The sequence below is a fragment of the Hibiscus syriacus genome, unplaced genomic scaffold (assembly GCF_006381635.1).
Source record: "Hibiscus syriacus cultivar Baekdansim isolate YM2019G1 unplaced genomic scaffold, ASM638163v2 tig00110105_pilon, whole genome shotgun sequence".
Lineage (NCBI taxonomy): Eukaryota > Viridiplantae > Streptophyta > Magnoliopsida > Malvales > Malvaceae > Hibiscus > Hibiscus syriacus.
This window is the reverse complement of record NW_024062591.1, coordinates 110,824-135,113: the sequence shown is the minus strand read 5'-3', so window position 1 is coordinate 135,113 and position 24,290 is coordinate 110,824. Positions and strand designations below refer to the sequence as shown.

Here is a 24,290-nt window from a genome sequence, read left to right as displayed (position 1 = left end):
CAAACAATTTCTGGGTTTTAACCTTGATGCATCGATGCACTATGAATGTGCATCGGTGCACTCTGCCCAGAATCCTCTTTTTGAACCCGAAAGTTCATTCATTTGGATTAAATCCTTCATGTTTAATCCCCTTTTTCATTCTTAACTCTAGTACACATCCTTAAACCAATTTATACTCATTTATTTCATCTTAAACCTTCAAATCCTATCCTTCATATGTAATTCAATAATTACATTAATAAATCAACATGTTTGAATTCCGTTTTTAACACTTCGTATATCTTAACTAGATTGATGACAAGTCAAATATAACTTTCAATTCTAGTTATGAACTCTATTCCAAGATTTCATTTAAGAACTTCAAATCTTAAATCTCTCCTAACTCAATCATCCTTTGATGTTAAGATAACTTAAACTTTCCTTAAGCTTAGTTATCATCTAATAATCAAAACCCAATATTAAATTTAACAAGAAACTCAATAATCAGAAATCTTACCTTTGCTTTGGTTCACACGTACAAGGAAGAAAGAAGAAGAAGATAACTCTGGAAGGCTTTGGTGTTCTCTTCTTTTCATCTCACTTGTACTCATATATATCCTTATCCCTTCTTTAATTAATTTTCCTTGCAAATGACTCTTTTGCCCTTCCATTCCTTCTTCCTTTCAATTCAATCCTACACAATCATTTACATATAAATCTTTATACTATTCATTCATTCTATTTTAATCACTAAAATCTAAAACTTTTCAATTTAGTCACTAACCCGGTATTGAGGATGTTACAGTAACAATTCTCAATAGTGTACCATGGGACACCGCTGTGATATTCACAATGAGCACTCTCATCATACCACTTGGGGTATAAGGGCTTCATGGGTTCCACCGGATATGGTGACACTACGTGTGTGTTAAGAAGTTGTTGATAGAGTTCTTTGTATGTCATCGGAATAGGGTCAAAATGTTCCCTTTCCTTCCTGGGTTCTCTGGAATCTTGTTTAGAAGTACATGATGGTACAACTGCAATTAATTTTGGGATGGAGATTGTAACACCTTTATTGACATGTTTGATGTTGTTAATTTCTTTATCCATCTCCCTCGTAAGAGGTTTCTTTCTGGTTTACTCATCCTTAATCTTGTCTTGCTTTATGGTCGACTCGATCATTTCTCCGGCCATAACCAAGTATGAAAAGCTTCCTGATGTGATCACAACTAGGTGTCTGAAGTATGGAGTCTTCAGGGTCTGTACGAAAAGTTTTTGGGTTTCCTTTTCATCCAAATGTGGATGCAATTGTACAACCAAATATCTACATTTTTGTTTGTATTTCCTGAAACTCTCGTTATGCTTATTTTCCATGCTTTGTAGCATAACTCGATCTGGCCTTATGTCATTGACATGCTTGTATTGTTCCAGAAATGACATGGCCAGGTCATTTCAGGTCTTGATATTTGATCGGCTTAACTGGTTGTACCACCAAATGAATGAGCCCGACAGACTCTCCTGGAAGCAGTGGATCAGGAGTTCGTCGTTTCCTCCATATCCTGTCATCTTTCGGCAGAACATAGTGATGTGAACGGATGTACAACTGTTCCCATCAAACTTCTCGAATTCCGGGGACTTAAATTTCAGAGGAATAACCAAGTCCGAAACTAGACTGAGTTTCGTGGCATCGATTTCATGGTAGTCATGGTACCTTCATTTGGTCCTCCAATTGTTTGATATTTTCCTCCATCTTCTTTGCTTTGTCCTCTTCGTCCAAATCCGGTACATAGTAATAACTCAGATTGTTCTTAGAGTTAAATATAGCAGTTTGTATCTCTGTAGTAGATGGGGTTTTTGCTTTTACAGTGGATAAGTCCTCTTGAAGTTCAGGTAAGATTCCAAGTGCGATAATCACTCATGGGGTAGGTGACTTAACTACCCCTTCCGATGAACTTGCCCCAAGTGCACTCACTTGATGTAAACCAGACAACTTGGCCACAATTTGATCGACCCATTGATATTTCATAATTGTATTCAGAGTACTCAAACTACTCTGGTTTATCTTATCTTCAAGTTCTTTCTGCAATTTGGCCATGTTCTCCTCGATTTTCTCGATTCTTGCTTCCATCTTCTTCTTTTTTAGGCGGCTGTTATGCGGATGGGGTATGTTTAATGCTTGAGGTGGTGTATCCAGTATGTGTTCCTTTTGATGAGACATACATATGTTAGTTAATGCAAATGTAAAGAAAAATAACAAAATGCAAAATATATCTAGATGTATAATGCATGCAATGATCGAGGCATTAATCCAAAAAATGTGTATGTTATTATAAATAATCCTTATTGGAGACAAAAATGTTTTATCTTTTAAGAGACAAAAATATTCTAACAGCTTCTGACATATTGACTAGTCTTCCGCCTTCGTCTGTCACCGGTTGAATAATTTGTCGAACCGCTCTGGCTTCTCTGGATGAACCGTGCAAATGTTGAGTTACTTTTTGTACTGGCCCAAGAAGTCCCGAATGATTGCATTATCTTTTGTTGAACTTGTTCCCAACGAATACGTCATTGGAGCCCTCAATTGATATGAACTATGTGAAGTTCATATTTCTGTTTCTTGAATTCGTCAGCAATTGTCTCCAATTTCAGCTATCGTTTTGCTATTGTTGTCTTTGAAGGGACTCCCAAGATCAGTAACCTTCATCTTGCCCTTGCAACCTTTGCCAGTCAGTTCTTCAAAGATAGACTTTCATTGTGCTTGATGTAGACCCGATTCTTTCTGAGTCCTTTATAATGCAATAGAGTGATATACTCTTCAATTGTGGGCACCACGTCTTCTGGATTGAATATGACACATAGTCACCTTTTAGACAGTCCTCTGTATTTTCATCTATCGTATTACAACCCTTTGTCCATTAATGCAGATTATTCATGTTTAACAAACACGTTTTTGGTGGATCAACACCTTTTTTAAATGATGCGAATGATGAGAACAAAATAAAAAGAGTTAGTGAGGTAAATCAAAACAATAATAAAAATGAAAAATCATACCCCACATGATATCTACCTCACATGCTTTAATTCTTACCCGGACATGATCTCTATCCCGCATGCTAATTTTAAACAAATCCTAACCGCATATTTGTCTAGTTCGCATGCTTTGAACAGAAAATAAAGCAGGAAACAAAGCAGCCTAGGGTTTGCAATGAGGTTTTGGGTGGGCTCTAATTCCCTGTACTCTCCCGGTTTAGGTTCTAAAAAGGTACTCAAGTTCTCCTTGCTGGTGCCCCCTTGGGCTTGCCAGACCCTTAGTCCTAAGCCCATTACAAGCTTATAAGGACTAAGTTAAACTTGAGATGACACATTCCCTTATGCCCGCACGATGAATAAATTCACACAAAGACATAAGGTATATGAATCCGGAAGGCTACTTGCTAGTCCTGTGCGGTGAATAAATTCACACGAAGACCTCGCTTTCACCCCCACTTAAATAAGGTTCAAAGCTCAGGTTTAGAGCATTAAGTGAAAATTTGAAAAATTTGAAATCACTAAAAACGTCAGTAAAACTATTTATTTGAAAAAAAATAATCAAAGGTAAATAATTAGAATCGAATAAATAAATTAAAATTTAAACTTGTAATTTTTGCTAAAAAAGATTACCGGAAATTAATTTCAGCCTGACTCACTTACCTGTCCCCAGCGGAGTCGCCAAGCTGTCGGAACCGTCTTTCGGTTGGACCCCAGAATTAGGCTTCGACTTGAATTGAATTGGGTTAGAGTCGCCACCGACCATTTTAAAATGAATTTAGGTGGGTTGACACCATCTTACCTGATCTGCGTTGTACCAGAAATATGTTGAGCTTGGGAGTCGATTACGGTCAAGGAAGAATTAATACCCTTGAACCGCCCTTCGGTACCAATTAATTTTTTGGTTGTCTTTAATTACGAAAATTAAAAATTTAAATTTAAATTTAAAAACCCAATTCGAATTACTTACCTCTGATTGGTTGAGATTATTATTGACAAAGGCAAAAAGAATATTAGATAGAAAAATAAATAAATAAAACTAAAAAGGCAAAAACATAAATATATATATATAATAGTAAAAAGTGAATCAAGGGAAAAAAAGAAATAAAGACTAAAAAATCAGTAAATAAATAAAAGAGAAAATAACCTCAGTGACCAAAAATCCCATATAATATACGATTTTAACAAACTTTTTCCGGATTTGCCAAAATAACCAACAAAATCGCAATGCGATCGCTAATTCGCAACGCGATCTCCATTATCGCAAATTCGCGTTGCATTTTCGCAATGCGATAGTTGAAAATCGCGTTGCGATGGTCTACAGTATCGTTGCGATTTTCCCAATTCGCAATGCGAATAAGTAAATCGCAACGCGAATTGGGAAAATCGCAATGCGATAATAAAAAATCGCAACGAGATACTTACTTTCGCAACGCGATACTGACTTTCGCAACGCGATAATACATAATCGCAATGCGATTTTCAAAGCGCCATTAGTATCCTGACCAAGTATTTTATTTTTAAATTCCAAACATGAATATTAATATATTGGAACACTGAACTGTCCACAGTATATCCCGTAATCGCAACTCATAACCTAAAACCTAAAATCACAACTCAGTCCCATCTCCATCTCTCACTCTCTCACCCATCTCCGACGAAATCCGTCCCCATCTCCGGCGAAATCCGTCTATCTAAATCTCTCAGAGCCACCCTCACAATCAGAAATGGAAAATCAACCAAATCAACAAACGAGGGTTAGTTTTTTTTAATTATTTTCTTTTTGAAATTTTTGCATTATTATTAGGTTTTTCATATTGAAATTGATGATAAGTTTACTGGTAATTTCAATAATAGATTAACCATTTCACTTAGATTGCTTATTAAATCAACCAAGAATCGCAACGCGAAATGCAAATCGCAACGCGATTTTAGTTTCGCGTTGCGATTCTCTCGTTGCGATAGTCATTTTCGTGTTGCGATTTTCATTTTCAGAAACTATTCTTCTTCTGCAAATTGAAACTTGAATGAATTGCATTACTTCAACCAAAAAACAAAGACAAATACGAAATTCACAGTGTTGCATATTTAAGTTTGAAGAATAAACTACTACTATTTATGTTTATTATTGTTTTTGGTATATCTTCACAGTGTAGTTTTTGGTATATCTAATTTAGTATGTTTATTGTTTTTGTAGAACTTTTATTCGGCTCAATTGACCTTGAGAAATAAAGTCAGCCTGGCCAAAACAATTGCGTCGAAGCTTTCACCTGCACAAAGAAAAATGTTTGAGGATACATGCTTCGGGCCATGGCTGAAAGTACAACATCCCGGTGGAGATGCGATGTTGACACACCTGTTTCTTCAAACCATGACTAGAGATCTACCAGAGACTATACAACGTCGTGATGAAGAGATATGGTTTGATTTTCCACCGGCGTATACGTGTTTTGGGCGGGAGGAGTTTTGCTTAATCACCGGTCTACGCTTCGGACATGATGATGTAGGTCGGTACACTAGACACATTACCCGCTCATCATGGCTATCCCGGGTTTTTCCTGAGCTGGAGAGGCCGAGTCTACACGTAGAAGACCTGACAAGATTTTTGAATAATAAAGATGGTTTTACTCGGATGGATGACGTCGACGTTGTCCGAGTATGCCTTCTAATTCTTTTGCATGCCGGCTTTTTAGGTAGAGAGGCCAGACAACCTATTCCAAATGATCTAATCAAATTGGTAGAAGACCTAAATGCGTGGAACCTGTTTCCGTGGGGCTCGTATTTATGGAAAGCTACATGGAATAAGTTATCGTCTGCCTTGGATGATCGAAAAAGTTTGCATGGCGATGGTTCCAAATACACTTTGACAGGCTTTATTTAGGCCTTTAAGGTAAGAATTTTTATATAATGTTTCTAAAATTATAAGTAATTATTTAACAATTACTAATGTTTGTTATTATATTGTTTGTAGATTTGGATATTTGAGGCCTTTCCCGCCATGAAGACATATGCAATAAAAACTTCAAATAATATTCCCAGGGCTATTTCCTGAAAGAGGAAACGAACCTTGCAATGGGAAGATTTACTACGGTATACGACAATAAATAATGTAAGTTAACATAAATACTACCATATGTTTATAAACAAGTTATTACTAGTACACATTTAACTTTGTTTGAGCTTTTATATTGTTAGGAGGCCAACACTCCTCTACAGAGGCTGACACCCACGGAAGCTGAGCTTGCCACTGATTGGTGGCAAGCTAGTAAGCGTTTTTTTGATGGAACGGTTGATGAGCAGCCTCCACTTCGGGAGCCATCACCTCGCCCAGAGCTATCACCTCACCCAGAGCCATCATCTGATCGACCCGGCTATACACCTCCACAACGACAGCCATCACCTATTCTGTCACATCATCGAGCCTCTTCTCCACCATCACCGCAAGATAGGCGACCGGCAAAGATGCCACGACGTTTATCTCCCTGTTCTCCACCTCCACCTCAACGGGATGAGTTAGGGGAGTTACGTGATGAGGTCAATGCCTTGCGTGAGGAGGTCGGTACTTTACGCAAAGACGATGGTGCATGGCGTGTTGAGGTGTCTACATTACGCGGTGAGGTAGCCGCTCTACGTGAGATGGTAGCATCGTTGCAGAATGAGGTTCATACTCTACGCAACGAGGTAAGTTTAAGATTTTTCATACTCGTAATTCATTCGGTTGCTGCCAATCTGTTTTTGTTAGTATTTGTTTTTGGTTTTGTTTTTGTCTTTTGGTTGAAGTAATGCAATCCATTCAAGTTTCAATTTGTAGAAGAAGAATAGTTTACTTTTGCAACACGAAAATGACTATCGCAACGCGGAAATGGCTATCGCAATGCGAAATGAAAATCGCAACAACAAAATCGCAATGCGAAATGAAATCGCAACGACAAAATCGCAACGCAAAATGAAAATCGCAATGCGATTTGTGTTTCGCGTTGCGATTTTGTCGTTGCGATTTCATTTCGCGTTACGATTTTGTCGTTGCGATTTTCATTTCGCATTGCGATAGCCATTTCCGCGTTGCGATAGTCATTTCACGTTACGATTTTAAGTTTCGTGTTGCGAAAGTAAACTATTCTTCTTCTGGAATGTTTATATATGTTGTCCTTTTAAATGTTTATATAAGTGCTTACTTCTGGAATGTTATCTGAGCATTTTGTGAACTATGATAGAATAATGATTTAGGTGAATATAATGCTAGTTTGAAACATATTTGTCTTTGTTTAATATCATGTCTGTTTATTTACTGATTTATGTATTAATTTTTTTTAGCGGCCCGATAAGGTGGATGCTTTACGTCGGGTTTTCCTTGCACGACGGAGTTCACGCATCAGACGGTGTGGACGTGCTATTACGTCTCCGTTCACCCCAATGGTGCGAAGACTCCGCAAGAAGAAGCCCGACTCACCGGTCATCCCTCAAGAGTCCCCTCCAATCGTTCAAGAGGCCCCTATTCTCACTCAAGATTCGCCCCCCACCGTTCAAGAGGCCACTGTCATCGTTGAAGAGGTCTCTCCCACCATTCCAGAGCCCGATTCACATGGGGTAATATATCGAAGTATTGAGAAACCCCCACCGGTTCCGGACATGATGGATGAGAGTTGGCTCTCGTATGAGTTACCGGCTAGTACCCTTCCGGTATCTGAAGTGGAGAGGAGACAACTACCGGAAACAATTGCGGATAATACCCTTTGGGCTAAGACCGTAGTTGATTTTTATCTACATGAGCGGAGCCAAGGGTGTTACACTGACATCAGCAAACTCAACGATGAAATGTTTTTGTTGCTTGATCGGTCTTGGTGGGGTGTGCTATTAGGGGTTGAAGACAGTGGCTATTTGGATGGGGAGGTAAGACTATATTTGTCTTATATATGATTTTGATTAATTTGTTTAAAAATTAATGTAATTCACTAATATATGTATTTTTTTTGTAAAACAGCATATCGATGTGTGGGTGTCACGTCTACTAATAATAAGGAAGCTTAGGAAAAATAAAAAAAAATTCGCTATATACAATAATGCCGACGGCTTTTCACGCAGTTCACTTGAAGAATCAACGAGATGAATCATTTTTGTTGGGCAATGGACAAGCTAAACTTTATCCTGCATGGTGGGAGGTCGATAAGGTTAGTGTTTATTTTTTAAATTTTTTAAAGGTGTTAATAATAAGTGCGCAAATAAATGAATTATTACTTATGATCGCAGGTGTTTATCCCTGTTTTGGAACGTCGTCACTGGCTTCTCGTCCAACTTCAGCTCCCATCCCTGAAGATAATAGTGTATGACAGCATGATCAATTACATATCACTGTCTGATTTGAGAGATATTTTCAAGGGATGGAGCTCTCATTTGGCTAAATTCTTGGATGGGATTAAGTATTGGAGTCATTCTGGACACAAGAAGCCAAAGAAGTTCAATGTCACAGTTGTCAGAGACGAGACCGCGCCACAGCAATCGCCGGGAGCCAGAGGGGATTGTGGTCCTCTCGTATGCCTTTGCTTGGCGCGTTTGACGACGGGAAGCACAGAGTTTTTACCTCCCACCGATAGAGATAGAGCTGCAGTAGGCTTGTGGTTTCGGCATTATATGGCTAGAGCAATATATTCGAGACGCTGCCTACCTACATCCGCGTTATGAAAGTGTCCATTGTTAATTGGTAAGTCAAATGCAAGTTTTGTTAACATATATACTCCTTTTGGTTTGAAAATGTTTGGTTAAGTACCTAGAATTCAATAATTTGTTGTTTGTAGGTTTTAGATGTGTAGGAAGTCTTGTTTGAGCAAATGTTTGGTTTCTGCAGGTTAATCCTTAAGTGAGCTGCGTGAAATGGATGTACGGGGTCACAAAGTTGTTGATTCATTGATTCAATAATTGATGAAGAAATAAGAATTATTATTATTTTTTGATTGTTTAATTGATTTGTAAAAGATGATTTGTAAATCTTGATTTGTTTAATTGATGTGTACATAATTTGTGTTGAAATGTAATAGTTGATTTGTTGATTTTCAATCTGCTTTATGTTGAAGGCAAAATAGACTATCGCAACGCGAAATGGCTATCGCAACGAGAAAATCGCAATGCGAAATGAAAATCGCAATGCGAAATGAAAATTGCAATGCGAAATGAAAATCGCAACGAGAAAATCGCAATGCGATTTTTATTTCGCATTGCAATTTTCTCGTTGCGATAACCATTTTCGCGTTGCGATAGTCAAATGAATGTCTAATAAGTGATGACAACTGAACAGATCATAGCAATGTTCAAACTCAAGTTACTAATACATGCCTAACTGAAATGTTAAAAGTGCACACATAAAATACACATAATGCAAGTTTTGTTAACATATACTCCTTTTGGTTTGAAAATGTTTGGTTAAGTACCTAGAATTCAATAATAATTGTTAAAAGTTTATGCATGTTAATCCTCGTTGCCTTTTTCATTTCGCATTGCGATTCTATCGTTGCGATTTGCATTTCGCATTGCGATGGTCAAATGATTGCCTTTCGTAACGCGATTCTGACTTTCGCAACGAGATAATACAGAATCGCAATGCGAGTTTCAAAGTTCGCAACAGGTTTTAGTTTCGCAAGCCAAATTTTGAGTGTATATATATACGCAGCAGCAACAACTCATAACCTAAATCCCTAAATCGCAACTCATTCCATCTCCATCTATCACTCTCTCCGGCGACATTCGTTCCAATATCCAACGACATCCTTCCCCATCCGGTAACAGGTCTTAGTTTCGCATCTCGTTTGTTTAGTTACAACCATGAAATCATCTAATGTTGATCATGTTTGGATAGATTTATGTTTTGGAGGGTCATGGGAGAATGTTCATGGTGTTTTACAATATATGCCTTTACCCATGAATCTTCAACTAAAACTGTCATTAAAGAAGTTAACTTATGAAACCCTAATGTTACGTGTTTCAAAGAAATTGAATTTAGAGCCCCCAAGTGGATTTAGGCTATCTTATCAGAGAAATGGTAAAGTTTATTTGTTAACCGACAATGAAGATGTTGAACGATTCATTGCTTACATTAATGTTTCAAGTGATGATGTTACATTGTATGTTGTTGAACCTAGAAGTAGTATTGTTGGGTCAGTAGCGGGTAGTAATCAACTAAGTGGGTCAAAAAACCCACAGCCTTTCTCTAATCCAAATCAACTTTCAGCACCAAATTCCGGTTTTCGTATTGACCAATTAGACGATGATGAGCCAAGAGAAAAAATTGTGAGTACTAGTCAGTATTCGAAATTTGATCTTGGTCAATACCCGGACTTTGATATTGGTCAATACACGGATTTTGATGATGTTTCAGAAGAAGAAACAGACCCTGCGTGTAATGATTTTGATATTGGTCAATACCCGAATTTTGATGATGAAACACCCGTTGCCGAGGAAGATGTTGTTGATGATAATGAGGAGGAAGTTACGACTGTGAATGAACATATTGAACATCCATTCTGTAATTCATATAATCCTGAAGAAGAAAAAGAAGAAGAAAAAGTCCCCGAAGAAAAGAAAATGCCACGAGAGTATAACTGGAATATGCCAGAATTACTTCAGTTACCGGAAGAAGAGTTGGCAAAGAAAGCAGTTGATTGTTACACAAAAGTTATTCATATCAAGAAAGATGATTGTTTTGATACAAAGGAAGACTTGAAGATAGCTTTGTATACGAAATGTGTGGAAGATGGCTATCAACTAAAAGTTAACAAATCAAGCAAAGATCGTTTCGAAACAAGGTGTACGATTGACAAAAACTGTACGTGGCGTATGATTGCAAAGAGGATAAAAGATTGCACAATGTTTCAAGTTAGGACTTTTATTGATAAACATACATGTTCAAGAACCCAAGTTTTTCCTCACCATAGACAGGCAAACAAAAAGGTGTTGGGTGGTTTTCTGGCTGAGTTAATGTTTTTGAATGGCAGGGTATATCGGGGACATGAAATTATGACTGACATGAATGCTCGGTTCAAGATTAGTATATCATATTCTCAAGCTTGGAGAGCCAAATGTTATGCCTTGGAATTGTTGAGGGGGTCGCCAGAAGCATCGTTTGCCCAACTGCCGGCTTATTGTCACAATTTAAAGCTGAAAAATCCTGGGTCGGTAACTCATATCAAAACAGATAGAGATGGATGCTTTGAGTTGCTGTTTATCGCTATTAGTGCTGCGGTTAGTAAATCAATATAATTCTGTTGACTCATTTCTGTTAGTTACATGTATTTCACATTTAAATGATTATATTTCTTGTGTATATTATTTTGTAGATTCGTTCGTTTATTACTTGCATGCGCCCAGTTATTATAGTTGACGGAGCACATTTGAAAGGTCGATACCTTGGAGTAAACTTATTAGCAGTAGCCATGGATGCTAACAATGGGATATTGCCAATAGCTTACGGGGTTGGCAAATCTGAAACCTCTGATTCATGGACATGGTTTATGGGGCATCTTAGGGATTGCATAGGTTCTATTAGCAATATGACAATCATATCCGATAGGGCAAACTCAATTGACAACGCTGTTAGAAGGTGTTTCCCAGATGCTTTTCATGGACTTTGTGGTGTTCATTTGTATAGAAATCTAAAATCAAGGTCTGCTGGTATAAAAAAGCACAAATGGACATACTGGAAGGCTGTAAAGGCTTATCGGGAAGTGGATTTCAATAAGCATATAAATTGTTTAAGACGTGTTTTGCCTCAGTGTGCTCAAACACTAGAAGATGTCGGGTTTGAAAGATTGTCAAGAGTACATCAACTTGGAGCAAGATATGGTTTCATGACGTCTAATAGTGCAGAATCAATTAACGCTCTAAGTCGTCATTCCCGGAAATTACCCATTACTATGTTAATGGAGTTTTTCGAGCCTCTATTCAACAGTGGTACTACAAGAAAAGAAACCATGCAGGTATTATTTCTTTGAATTCGTAACTTATCATATATTTTACTAAGTATTATTTATTTAAATTTACAGGAACATTGGAACATCGTGTTACACCATGGATTGAAAAAAAGATAACGAAACGTGTTGTGAAGTCAACGTCATGGAGAGTTGAACCATGTTCAAACACTTTGTTTGAAGTACTGGATAATAACTTAAATGGGCTTGTCGATCTAAATGCAAGGACGTGTAGTTGTATGAAATGGCAAACATCTGGTTATCCATGTGGTCATGTTATAAAAGTTGCTCTTCATCTAAACCAAGATGATTCAAGCATACGCTATGGATTGCTACACTACAGAAGTATATCGACAGACTTATACCGAGATTGTCTACCCTATTTCACATCCTTCTGAGCGGGACATACCAGATGACTTACAAACAGTTTTGCCACCAGCCATGGACAGAAGGCTACCTGGCCGACCAAAAAGTCACGATCGTATACCGTCTAAGGGTGAAGAGAAGAAGAGATCGACATGTAGTCGGTGCAAGGAAAGTGGTCATACAAGGTTGACATATGGATCAACAGTGCCATCACAATCATCTTTTCCTCTACCAAAATATGGATCATCATCAAAATCCAAAGCTCATATGGTGTCAAGAAAAAGGCAATCAAAATCGCAATCATCTTTAAAATCCCAATCACAACTGGCTTCACCTTTTGGGACTGTTAACTTAGGTGATTTTTAAATGCAAACGTTGTATTATGTAGATTTTATGTGTGAACTTTTAACATTTTCAGTTAGGCATGTATTAGTAACTTGAGTTTGAAAATTGCTATGATCTGTTCCAGTTGTTATCACTTAATAGGCAATCATCTTAATGTCCATCGCAACGCGGAAATTACTATCGCAATGCGAAATGAAAATCGCAACGAGAGAATCGCAATGCGAAATGAAAATCGCAACGCTAATTTCGCAATGCGAAATGAAAATCGCAACGAGGGAATTGCAACGCGAAATGAAAATCGCAACGCGAATTTAATTTCGCGTTGCGATTTTCATTTTCGCGTTGCGATTCTCTCGTTGCGATTTTCATTTCGCATTGCGATAGTACTTTTTGCCTTCAACATAATACAGATTGAAATCAACAAAATCAACCATTACATTTCAATCAATTAAACAAGCAAAAATAAGAATTATGTTAACATCAATTAAACAAATCAACTTTTACAAATCACCTTTTACAAATCAATTAAACAATAAAAAAATAAGCAATAATTATTAGAGAAAATAACACTTATACTATTGAATCAACTTTTGCAGCCATACATCATTTTCACGCAGCTCACTTCTGAGATTAACCTGCATAAACCAAACATTTGCTCAAACAACACTTTCTACACATCTAAAACCTACAAACAGCAAATTATTGAATTCTAGGTACTTAACCAAACATTTTCAAACCACAAGCCTATAAACATACCAATTGTTTATGGACATTTTATAACGCGGATGCAGGTAGGCAGCGTCTCGTATATATCGATCTAGCCATATATGTCGAAACCACAAGCCTACTGCAGCTCTATCTATATCGGTGGGAGGTAGATACTTTATACTTCCTGTGATCAAACGGTTCAACGCCAAGCATACGAGAGGACCACATCCCCTCTGGGTCCTTTCGTTTGTTGTTGTGCGGTCTCGTCTCTGCTAACTGTAATATGAGCTTCTTTGGCTTCTTGTTTCCAGAACGAGTCCAATAATTTATCGCATCCAAGTATTTAGCCAAATAAGAGCTCCATCCCTTAATAATATCTCTTAAATCAGCCAATGATATGTAATTTATCATGCTGTCATATACTATTGCCTTAAGGGATGGGATCTGAAGCTCGACGAGAAGCCAATGGTTACGTTCCAAAACAGGGATAAACACCTGCAATCATAAGTAATAATTCATTCATTTGCGCACTTATTTATGAATACCTTTAAACTCAATCTAAAATAAACACTAACCTTATCGACCTCCCACCATGCAGGATAAAGTTTAGCTTATCCATTGCCCAACGCAAATGATTCATCTCGTTGATTCTTCAAGTGAACTGCGTTAAAAGCCGTCGGCATTATTGTATACCGTGTATTTCTTTTATTTTCCTTAAGTTTCCTAATTATTAGTAGACGTGACACCCACGCATCGATATGCTGTTTTACAAAAAAATACATATATTAGTGAATTACATTAATTTTTAAACAAATTAATCAAATGAAAATATAAGATAGATTTAAGACTTACCCCTCCATCGAAATAGCCATTGTCTTCGACCCCTAATAATACGCCCCACCAAGACCGATCAAGCAACAAATAGATATCATCATTGAGCTTGCATATGTCAGTGAAACACCCCTGGCTTCGCTCATGTAGATAAAAATCAACTGCGGTCTTAGCCCAAAGGGTGTTATCCAGAATTGTGTCCGGTAGTTGTTTCCTCTCCTCTTCAGATACCGGTATGGTACTGGCCGGTAACTCATACGAGAGCCAACTTGAATCCATCATGTCCGGCACGTCAGAGGGTTTCTCAAGAATCCTACATATGACGCCATGTGAATCGGGCTCTTGAATGGTGGGAGGGACCTCTTCAACGATGACAGTGGCCTCTTGAACGGTGGGAGGGGACTCTCGAGGAATGATAGGGGCCTCTTCAACGATAGGAGTGGACTCTTGAGGGATGATAGGCGAGTCGGGCTTCTTCTTGCGGTGTCTTCGCACTATTGGGGTATACAGAGACTTAATAGCACGTGCACGCCGTCTGATGCGTGAACTCTGTCGTGCAAGAAAAACCCGACGTAAAGCATCCACCTTATCGGTCCGCTAAATAAAAATACAAATATCAGTAAATAAACAGACATGATATTTAAACAGTGAAAACAAAGATAAATATATTTCAAACTTTCAACCAAAAGACAAAACAAAGACAAATACTAACTTCACAGTGTTAAAGTAAAAAGTTTAGCAGTTTTGGCAGCAACCGAATAAATTTACTAAGCAATCTAAGTGAAATGGTTAATTTAAGTGAAACAACGAGGTAAATTTATCATCAAGTTAAATATGGAAAATCTTAAACTTACCTCGTTGCGTAGAGTATGAACCTCATTCTGCAACGATACTACCATCTCACGTAGAGCGGCAACCTCACCACGTAAAGTAGACACCTCCACACGCCATGCACCATCGTTATCGCGTAGAGTACCGATCTCCTCACGCAAGGCATTGACCTCATCACGTAACTCCCTTGACTCATCCCATGGAGGTGGAGAACAGGGAGATAAAAGTCGTGGCATCTTTGTCGGTCGCCTATCATGAGGTGATGGTGGAGAAGAGACTCGATGATGTGACGGGATAGGTGATGGCTCTCGTTGTAGAGGTGTATAGTCGGGTCGATCAGGTGATGGCTCTGGGTGAGGTGATGGCTCTCGAAGTGGAGGAAGTGGAGGCTGCTCATCATTCGTGCCATCAAAAAAACGCTGACTAGCTTGCCACCAATCAGTGGCAAGCTCAGCCTCCGTGGGTGTCAATCTCATTAATGGAGTGTTGGCCTCCTAAAAATATAAAAACTAAAACAAAGTTAAACGTCTACTATTAATAACTTGTTTATATATGATAATATTTGTGTTAACTTACATTATTTATTGTCGCATATGGTATTAAGTCTTCCCAATCCAACATACGTTTCCTCTTCCAGGAAATAGCCCTAGGAATATCATCTGAGGATTTTAATGCATATGTCCGCATGCTGGGGAAAGCCTCGAATATCCAAATCTACAAACAATATAATAACAAACATTAGTAATTGTTAAATAATTAATTATAATTTTGAAAACATTATATAGAAATTCTTACCTTAAAGGCCCAAACAAAGCCTGACAAAGTGTATTTCGACCCATCGCCCCGCAAACTTTGCGGTCATCAAAGGCAGACGACAACTTAGTCCAGGTAGCTTTCCATATATACGAACCCCACGAAAACAGATTCCATGCATTTAGGTCCTCTACCAATAATATTAGCTCCTGAGGAATAGGTTGTCTGGCCTCTCTGCCTAGAAAGCCGGCATACAAAAGTAGTAGAAGGCATACTCGGACAACATCGACGTCATTCATCCGAGTAAAACCATCTTTCTTATTAAACAATTTCTTCATGTCGTCGACGTGTAAGTTCGGCTTCTCTATTGACTCATCAGGAAAACCCTGGATAACCATGATGGGCGGGTGATAGACGAGTGTACCAGCCTACATCATCGTGTCCGAATCGTAGACCAGTGATTAAGCAGAACTCCTTCCGCCCAAAACAAGTATACGCCGGTGGAAAATGAAACCATATATCTTCCTCACCACGTTGTATACTGTCGGGTAGATCGCTAGTCATGTCTGAAGCCACAAATGGGTCAAACTAGCATCTCCACCCGGATGTTGTACTCTCAGCCATGGCCCGAAGCAGGTTTCTTCAAACAATTTTCTTTGTGCAGGTGAAAGCTTCGATGCAATTGTAGTGGCTAGGCTAACTTTATTCCTTAATGTCAATGAAGCCGAAAAAAATTTCTACAAAAAAACAATAAACATACCAAGTTAGATATACCAAAAATTACACTGTCAAGATATACCAAAAACAAAACAATAAACATAAATAGTAGTTTATTCTTGAAACTAAAATTTGCAACACTGTTTTTGTCTTTTGGTTGAAATGAAAATCGCAACGAGATAATGAGAATCGCAACGAGATAATGAGAATCGCAACGCGGAAATGACTATCGCAACGAGAGAATCGCAACGCGAAATGACTATCGCGGCCAGACAATCGCAACGCGAAATGAAAATCGCAACCACGAAATAAAAATCGCAACGCGAAATGAAAATCGCAATGCGATTTTGGTTTCGCGTTGCGATTATCTCGTTGAGATAGTTATTTCCGCGTTGCGATTTTCATTCTCGAAACTATTCTTCTTCTGCATTACTTCAACCAAAAGACAAAGCAAAGACAAATACTAACTTCACAGGCTAAACAGTTTAGCAGTATTGGCAGCAATCGAATGAATTTAATAAGAAATCTAAGTGAAATGGTTAATCTATTATTGAAATTACCAGTAAACTTATCATCAATCTCAATATGAAAAACCTAAAATAATGCAAAAAATTCAAAATAAAAATAAAAAAAACTAACCCTCGGAGGTTGATTTTCCATTTCTGAATGATTGTGAGGGATTTTTTGACTGTGAATGGTTGTGAGGGATTTCGCCGGCGATGGGGACGGAAATCTTCGGAGATGGGGACGGATTTCGCCGTAGAGAGTGAAAGATGGAGATGGGACTGAGTGTTGTGTTTTTGGGTTTGAGGTTATGAGTTGCGATTACTGTGGACGGTTCATTTTCCGATTTATTAAGAAAAAATACGTGTTTGGAATTTGAAAAAAAAATATGCGTTAATACGAATGGCGCTATGTAAATCGCGTTGCGAAAGTTAGTATCGCGTTGCGAAAGTAAGTATCTCGTTGCGATTTTTTATTATCGCATTGCGATAGTAAGTATCACATTGCAATTTTCCCAATTCGCGTTGCGATTTACTTATTCGCATTGTGATTTTCCCAATTCGCGTTGCGATTTACTTATTCGCATTGCGAATTGGGAAAATCGCAACGATACTGTAGACCATCGCAACGCGATTTTCAACTATCGCATTGCGAAAATGCAACGCGAATTTGCGATAATGGAGATCGCGTTGCGAATTAGCGATGACATTGCGATTTTGTTGCTCATTTTGGCAAATCCGGAAAAAGTAGGTTAAAATCGTATATTATATGGGATTTTTGGTCACTGAGGTTAATTTCTCTAAATAAAAATAAATCAAAGAAATAAAATGAAAATAAAGGAAAAAATTTAAATAAATCAAAAAAATATTATTTTGAAAGTAATAAAATATAAGTAAAAATAAATAATGCTAATAATAATTAAAAAACATGATAATAAACAAAATAAAATAAAATAAGAATTTAGGGATCAAATTGCAAAGAATGTAAAATATAAATGGAGACCAAATTGAATCAATTGAAAATCAGTGGCCAAATTGCATATGGTGACTGAAACGAATTACACTTCAGAACATGGGGGACGACGGAAAGAATTTAAGATTTTGATATTTGCATCTTAGTCCCTCGCATATAAATAAGCAAAAACCCAAAAAAAAAATTCATTTTGAGTAAAAACCCAAAAAAAATCAGATAACACCTTTAAACGCTCTCCATTTCCTCGATGGTCGGCCAAGCGTCGGTCTCCTTCCTCGACCCATCTCCACCGTGCCGCCGTCGCTCTGGCCGCCACATCCGACTGCCGAAAAAAATTCGACCCTACCAAAATGACCCCTCAACGCCGTGAACACTAACTCGAAGCCTAAACTCTCAAAAACCCCGCCAATCGGAATAGATCTAGGTTTAAAGTTTCAGTTTTTACCCTTTTTAGTCGATGACTCTAGGTTTTATGGTGACCGTCGGTTTAGTCTCACGGTTGCTTTGTTTCGGTTGTTTTGGTAAGAAAAAGCCTCGCCTTTATGCGTTTTTTGTTTTAGCTTTTTGCTGTGGGGCTTCGGCCTTTGGGTTCGATGATTCTATTTTTTCCTTGTTTGTTGTGTTGTGTGCTTTGACTCTGTGTTCCGATGATGTTTTCAGTTTGTTGATCGGTTGTGTGTTCGTGGTTCTATCTATTTTTGTTCGATGTGGTTCTGGTTTACTATTTGATGGCTTTAGATGATGGTGGTTTTCGGTCCCCTTCTTGCATGGCCTCACCGGGGTATTTATAACCCCTCGGTAAAGGTCGTTTATGATGAAAATGGGGTCGTTTCCCTCAACGTTCACGTGGCCGGGATTCTCGTGATGATGCAGTCCCGATTTTCCCGGCCGGTACGCCGTTTGACTGCCTGGTTTCCTTGGCTTGTGCGACGCTGTTGACGATACCATCTTTAGGGTTCCAAACCCTAAACTTTAACGAGCTAAATCAGGCCCATTCATTCAGACTCTGTTGGACTGGATTTGGACCCCGACAAAAAATGAAATGAAATTAAATTAATAACATGATATGAAATAAAATAAAATAAATATTAATAATAATATAGATTATATAATATATATGTTTTAAAAAAATATTCTTTAAACTATATATTATATTTAAAAACGTTTTCAAAACTATATTATATAGTTTTCAAAAATGATTTTAAAAATAATATATAAGTGTTCCAAAATGTTTTTTTAAAACTATATATTATATAAATTTTCCAAAAATGTTTTTTTTAAAACTATATATTATATTTTCAAAATGATTTCAAAACTATATACTATATACTTTTCAAAATGTTTCAAAACTTATATATTGTATATAAGTTTTTAAAAACGTTTTAGAAAACTATATAATATATATTTCAAAAAATAATTTGAAAACTATATATTATAGTTTTCAAAAACATTTTCAAAAATTATACTATATTACTATAATAAAAATAAATATATAAATTAAAAACCCAAATTCAGATGAAAATGAGTGTCTATACTATCAAAAAGATCCACCCTTCAATATTGATGGTCAAATTAGTGTTTTAATTAATAGTTTATATAAAGTAATTTGGTTTTTTTTTAAATATATATATCTATATATATTGATGATCAAATTTAATTAAATTTACTCTTATGTGGTATTAATTATAAATTCATATAATATAAGAGGAGAGTGTTGTAAAAGAAGATATGAGAGAATATAAAACTACAAGTTTTAAGTAGGATGGTAATATTTAGGTTTTTAAAATTTTATCTTAGTTTTAACTGGTACAATGTAAACATTTGATGTGTATTTTGTATCATATAAGAAAGATATATCCCGTCTTCCGAAATCCATAACAAATGTGGTGTATTATTTATGTAAATAATAATAAAAATATTATTCAAATAAAAATCATATGTTTATTATTATATTTCCGTAAGATGTAAATAGAAATAAATCTAAATTGAAAACTTTAATATACTAATATTTACCTATAACGTAACAAAATCTCAAAATCTTAAACTTCAATTTTAGCGATACCATTAAGATTTTATTGGCTCATATTGATTTTTCAAATCCAACTTTTATTTACATTCCAAAATTTTATTTTTGAGTGAAACATGATTAGATGTTATAATTTATAGATATGGATTTAATTCCTTTTAAAGTAAAGTAGATTCACATCTTCCATTATCTGTAGTTATTACCAACTGCTTACGAAGACTTCTATAAATTCTTTTTTTTTTAAAAACCAATTCGTTGTCTATAAGAAGAAGAGAAGCAATCCGCAATGGCGGTAGACGCCGCCAAGGCAAAATCAACGTAAGAACCGGAATAAACACGAGCCAAAGCGGGAACTCCGAGGCAAGAGGTTTGGACGACACAGCTGGAGACAGGCTGTCACCCAACCAAGTCCCACTCACCTGTTCCCCAAAACTACGTTCTTCCTTTATTTTTTTCTCCTCCTCTCTCTCTCCCCCCGAATTTTGATTTTTACTTTGCAAACCAGTTCTAGGGTTTCTTGATCCCTTTCTTCGATTCTTTGTTTCGCCTCCCCATATCAGCGGATCGAGATTATTCTCTTTGTAAGGACTTCCCCGGTCTAACTTTCTATCCATTTTTGTTGTTTTTTGGACTTTCTCCCTTTGTATTGTTGATATTATCGTTTTCTTATAAATTTTTTGATGAAATTTGGTGGCATTTTATCATAATGATGGTACTGCACGCACTAATGAATTTTAGGTAGTTAATTTTTTCCATATATTCAAAATGCCGATATTTGAGTCATTGATTAGCTGGGGATTGTAGGTTTTTTTGAAGTTTGAATTATTTGTAGTTAATGATAGGAAAATTCAACGAAAATAACTTTATTGAATTTGCAACTTTTGTTAATTATTTTAAAATCAGAGTAAATATTGCCTATTTCTTCAATGGTAATTGCAGAAAAAGCTCCCCCTCTGTTTTGTTTAGGCTCAAATTAATAGGGAAAAAAAACCTAGATGAATTGTTTAGATTTGTAGTGAGGTTTTGGCCATCAATTTAATCATTTTTAGACCATAATAAATTAAGTATAATGGTGGGGATTCTCTATTAGGGGAAACACTGATAGATGAACACGGAGGTGTTCGATTCAAAATTCATTCATTTGACTGTTTTGATTAATTTCTTGTGACTCAAGTGACAATATCGACAGTGCTAATGTGATTTTGCCATCTTGTCGTAGTTATGGCATGTGATTAAAACATTTCTGGATGCTTTAGTTGAAGTGCTTACTTTGATTTGCTAATTAGGAAGCAATTTATTGTCAATCTCTAAATGATTGAAGTTCTTTTATTTGCTAATCATGTAAAAAACTTAAGTTGTCTTGCTTAGATAGAAATTATTTGCTGAAATGCTTAAGATCTTATCCATACCATTTATATCATCTTGTGGTCAATATCATTGTTACTTTTGCTTTTGTTGATGTGGAAACTAATGGCCTCTCTTGTCTCAAATGTTTAACTAAGATGACCTAAGACATAAATAATGCTGCACATTACATTAAATACTTGTGTCTTTCTAACCATGAATGATCATTTTTCCTAATATATATTTTATAAACGAGCTTGTCATTGCTGTTGATTTAAATGGGGTGAGTCTGCACCAGCAGAGCTTGATAACCGCACTGCATGATCTGAATAATCAATTTAATATGATTCTTGTGTTTCACATTTACCTGGTTATATTATGGTTTACATACACATGAAGTTTTTTTTATAAGATTCTGGGTATTAGGTGATTCAATGACTCCCTGTTACTTGCTTTCTTTGTGGTAATTTGATAACATGCGTCTAAAATTTTATTTGTTTTTGTAAGTTTCCATAAAATTGAAAGTCTAGAACTTTTGTCACCATTTTTTCTTTTATAGAAGTAGTTGTGTGGCTGAAAGTGGTTGGTTTATCATATTGTACTGAATGTCATAGAAATCTTTCTCCTTTTGTTTTAAGGGTTCCTCTTCATGATATTTTTGGGTAGTTGTTGATTTATTACCTTAATTGTGCAGGTTATTGGACAGAATAATTAAAGTTTGAGCTAAATCATTGAGTTAGTGGTTGAAGCAGCACTCTGAATTTGCCATTTGTAAGTTTTGAATAAAATTTTGCTAGACATGCATGGATCTAGTAGATGGGCAAGAAATTACACGAGTTAATATAATAATGCAGCTTTATCATCTTTGCACATAGATAACCTTAGAATTGTCCAGTATTTATTCAGTAATAGCTCTGGATATATTTCTTAGAAGGTCGCTTGTACGCTATCAGAGGATCCTTTGTATACATGCTGGCAGAGAGTATGCGTGGAATCTGTGTTTCGGGTAATGCCCCTGAAGATATATTCTGCCGAAGCATTCGGTGTGTTGACAATTTGTCTAGTTGGATTGTTGGTTCTTCTTGGTTTGGTATGCATTGCATACTTGTTTTATTTGCGTTCACGTGTTCTTAGACAAGGATTTATTCAGATTAGTTATTTCAATGGGCCTTGGATCATCCGAATCTCATTCATTTTGTTCACCATTTGGTGGGCTTTTGGTGAAATTGTACGGCTAAATTTTCTAAGACGACAAGGAATAGTGTTGAATGCATTCAATTTGACATGGCAAGAAAACATCTGCAAATGTTACATCGTGTCAAATTTAGGTTTTGCGGAACCTTGCATGTTCCTCACTCTCGTTTTTCTTCTTCGTGCTCCTTTACAAGATATAAACACTGGCATCCTGAGCAGAAAATGGAATGGGAAAACAGCAGGCTATGTTATTCTCTTCTGCCTCCCTGTGTTTATTCTTCAACTTATTTTGATTTTGATTTTACCAGAGTTAGGCAAGGGAAGAGAATTGTCACCATATTTCACAAGAACAATTGTTCCAGCGAGGCAAAATTCTGATGACATTGCTCTTTGCACTTACCCTTTACTGAGTACTGTTCTTCTAGGGCTTTTTGCCAGCATCTTGACTATCTACTTGTGTTGGATTGGTGGGAGGATTATAAAATTGGTTATCAACAGGTGTTTGCGGAAGAGAGTTTACGCATTAGTTTTCTCAGTTTTGAGTTTACTTCAGTTAAGGGTTGTTTTACTTGGTTTATCTGTTTTATCTAAACCAGAGCAATTTATGTTTGAAGCTCTTGCCTTCTCAGCCTTTTTTGTCCAACTATGTTGTGCTGGGGTATGCATTTGCATACTTGTATACTACCCTGTTAAGGATTGTCTAGTCCTCGGGAATCTTCATGACTTGGAGGCTACAAGTGTTTTTCTAGATGTTCAAAACGACACTGTTTCTCTTATCTCTAATCAGAACCAGCTCGAAGGAAGTCCTGGAATTAACACACGGAGGAGTTTGGATGCCTCTACCTCGACTGGGGCATTTGTGGAACTGAGCCGCTTCTCCGCTACTTGAAATGCAATCCAACCAGGATAACCTCTTTTTGTACCTGTTCCTATGCTCATGGACCCTATAAGAAAGTAAAACTCAGTAGTTGTGATGGATATCAATTTTGTGGGTTAAAAGAAACAAATTCTGATTGTAAAGGGTTGTACCTTCAATAAGGATTCTTATTTCTTGGCATGTTTTTCTGATTTTAGCTATGAAGGTTTCGTTGGGTGCAATCAATTACACGAATACCCGGCTGTTAACATTCTTGTAGCCGTTGTTTTTAATATGCATCCATGGTTGTTTAAATTTACAAAAATTGCAGGGTTATGAATTTGAATTTTTTAACATTTTAAGTTACGTTTTTCTGCAGTGTCATTGCCAATTTGTTGCAATTTCTGGATGATGAATACACGTCAGGTAGCCGTCAGCCAATAGGGGCTGGGCACTGTTGTAAGTATTAGCTTATCAGGCAAAAGTTTTAGTTATACGGTAAACGTCAGACTCAACGTCAACTCCTAATACCGCATAACTAACCTACCGGACTAGCAAATGGAGGTCACTTTTCTAATATTTAGAAAAGCTGAAAAGGAAAATAAAACTATACATTTAGTGACATGTTAATTAACAAAATTGATATAATTTTACATTTAATCTTTAATATTATAGATTCTCAGTTATAATTTTAATATAATTTAAAAAATTAATTCTTCAATCTAAAAGTATCACATGTCAATAGATTATTGCGACACATTTACAAATGACACATGTCATTACTTATATAAAAGAAAACAAAATTGATATAATTATACATTTGATCATCAATACTATAGATTTTATCAGTTAGTCTTAATTTTAATTTAACTTAAAAAATTAA

General features: G+C 36.6%; 1 protein-coding gene across 3 annotated transcripts; it reads left to right on the top strand.

The window, feature by feature from the left end:
* The first annotated feature begins 3,603 nt into the window (after window positions 1–3,603).
* On the top strand, window positions 3,604–23,608 carry LOC120214711. Of its 3 annotated transcripts, XM_039212535.1 has the most exons (3): window positions 20,502–20,594; window positions 22,052–22,128; window positions 22,264–23,608. In XM_039212535.1, the coding sequence occupies exon 3, from the start codon at window positions 22,367–22,369 to the stop codon at window positions 23,438–23,440; it is 1,074 nt and encodes a 357-aa protein (XP_039068466.1). In that variant the 5' UTR covers window positions 20,502–20,594; window positions 22,052–22,128; window positions 22,264–22,366; the 3' UTR covers window positions 23,441–23,608. The 3 variants fall into 3 exon arrangements, with proteins under 3 accessions (XP_039068467.1, XP_039068466.1, XP_039068465.1); XM_039212536.1 differs by lacking the exons at window positions 20,502–20,594; window positions 22,052–22,128 and adding an exon at window positions 3,604–3,615; XM_039212534.1 differs by having other exon boundaries at window positions 22,052–23,608.
* The last annotated feature ends 682 nt before the right edge of the window (window positions 23,609–24,290 follow it).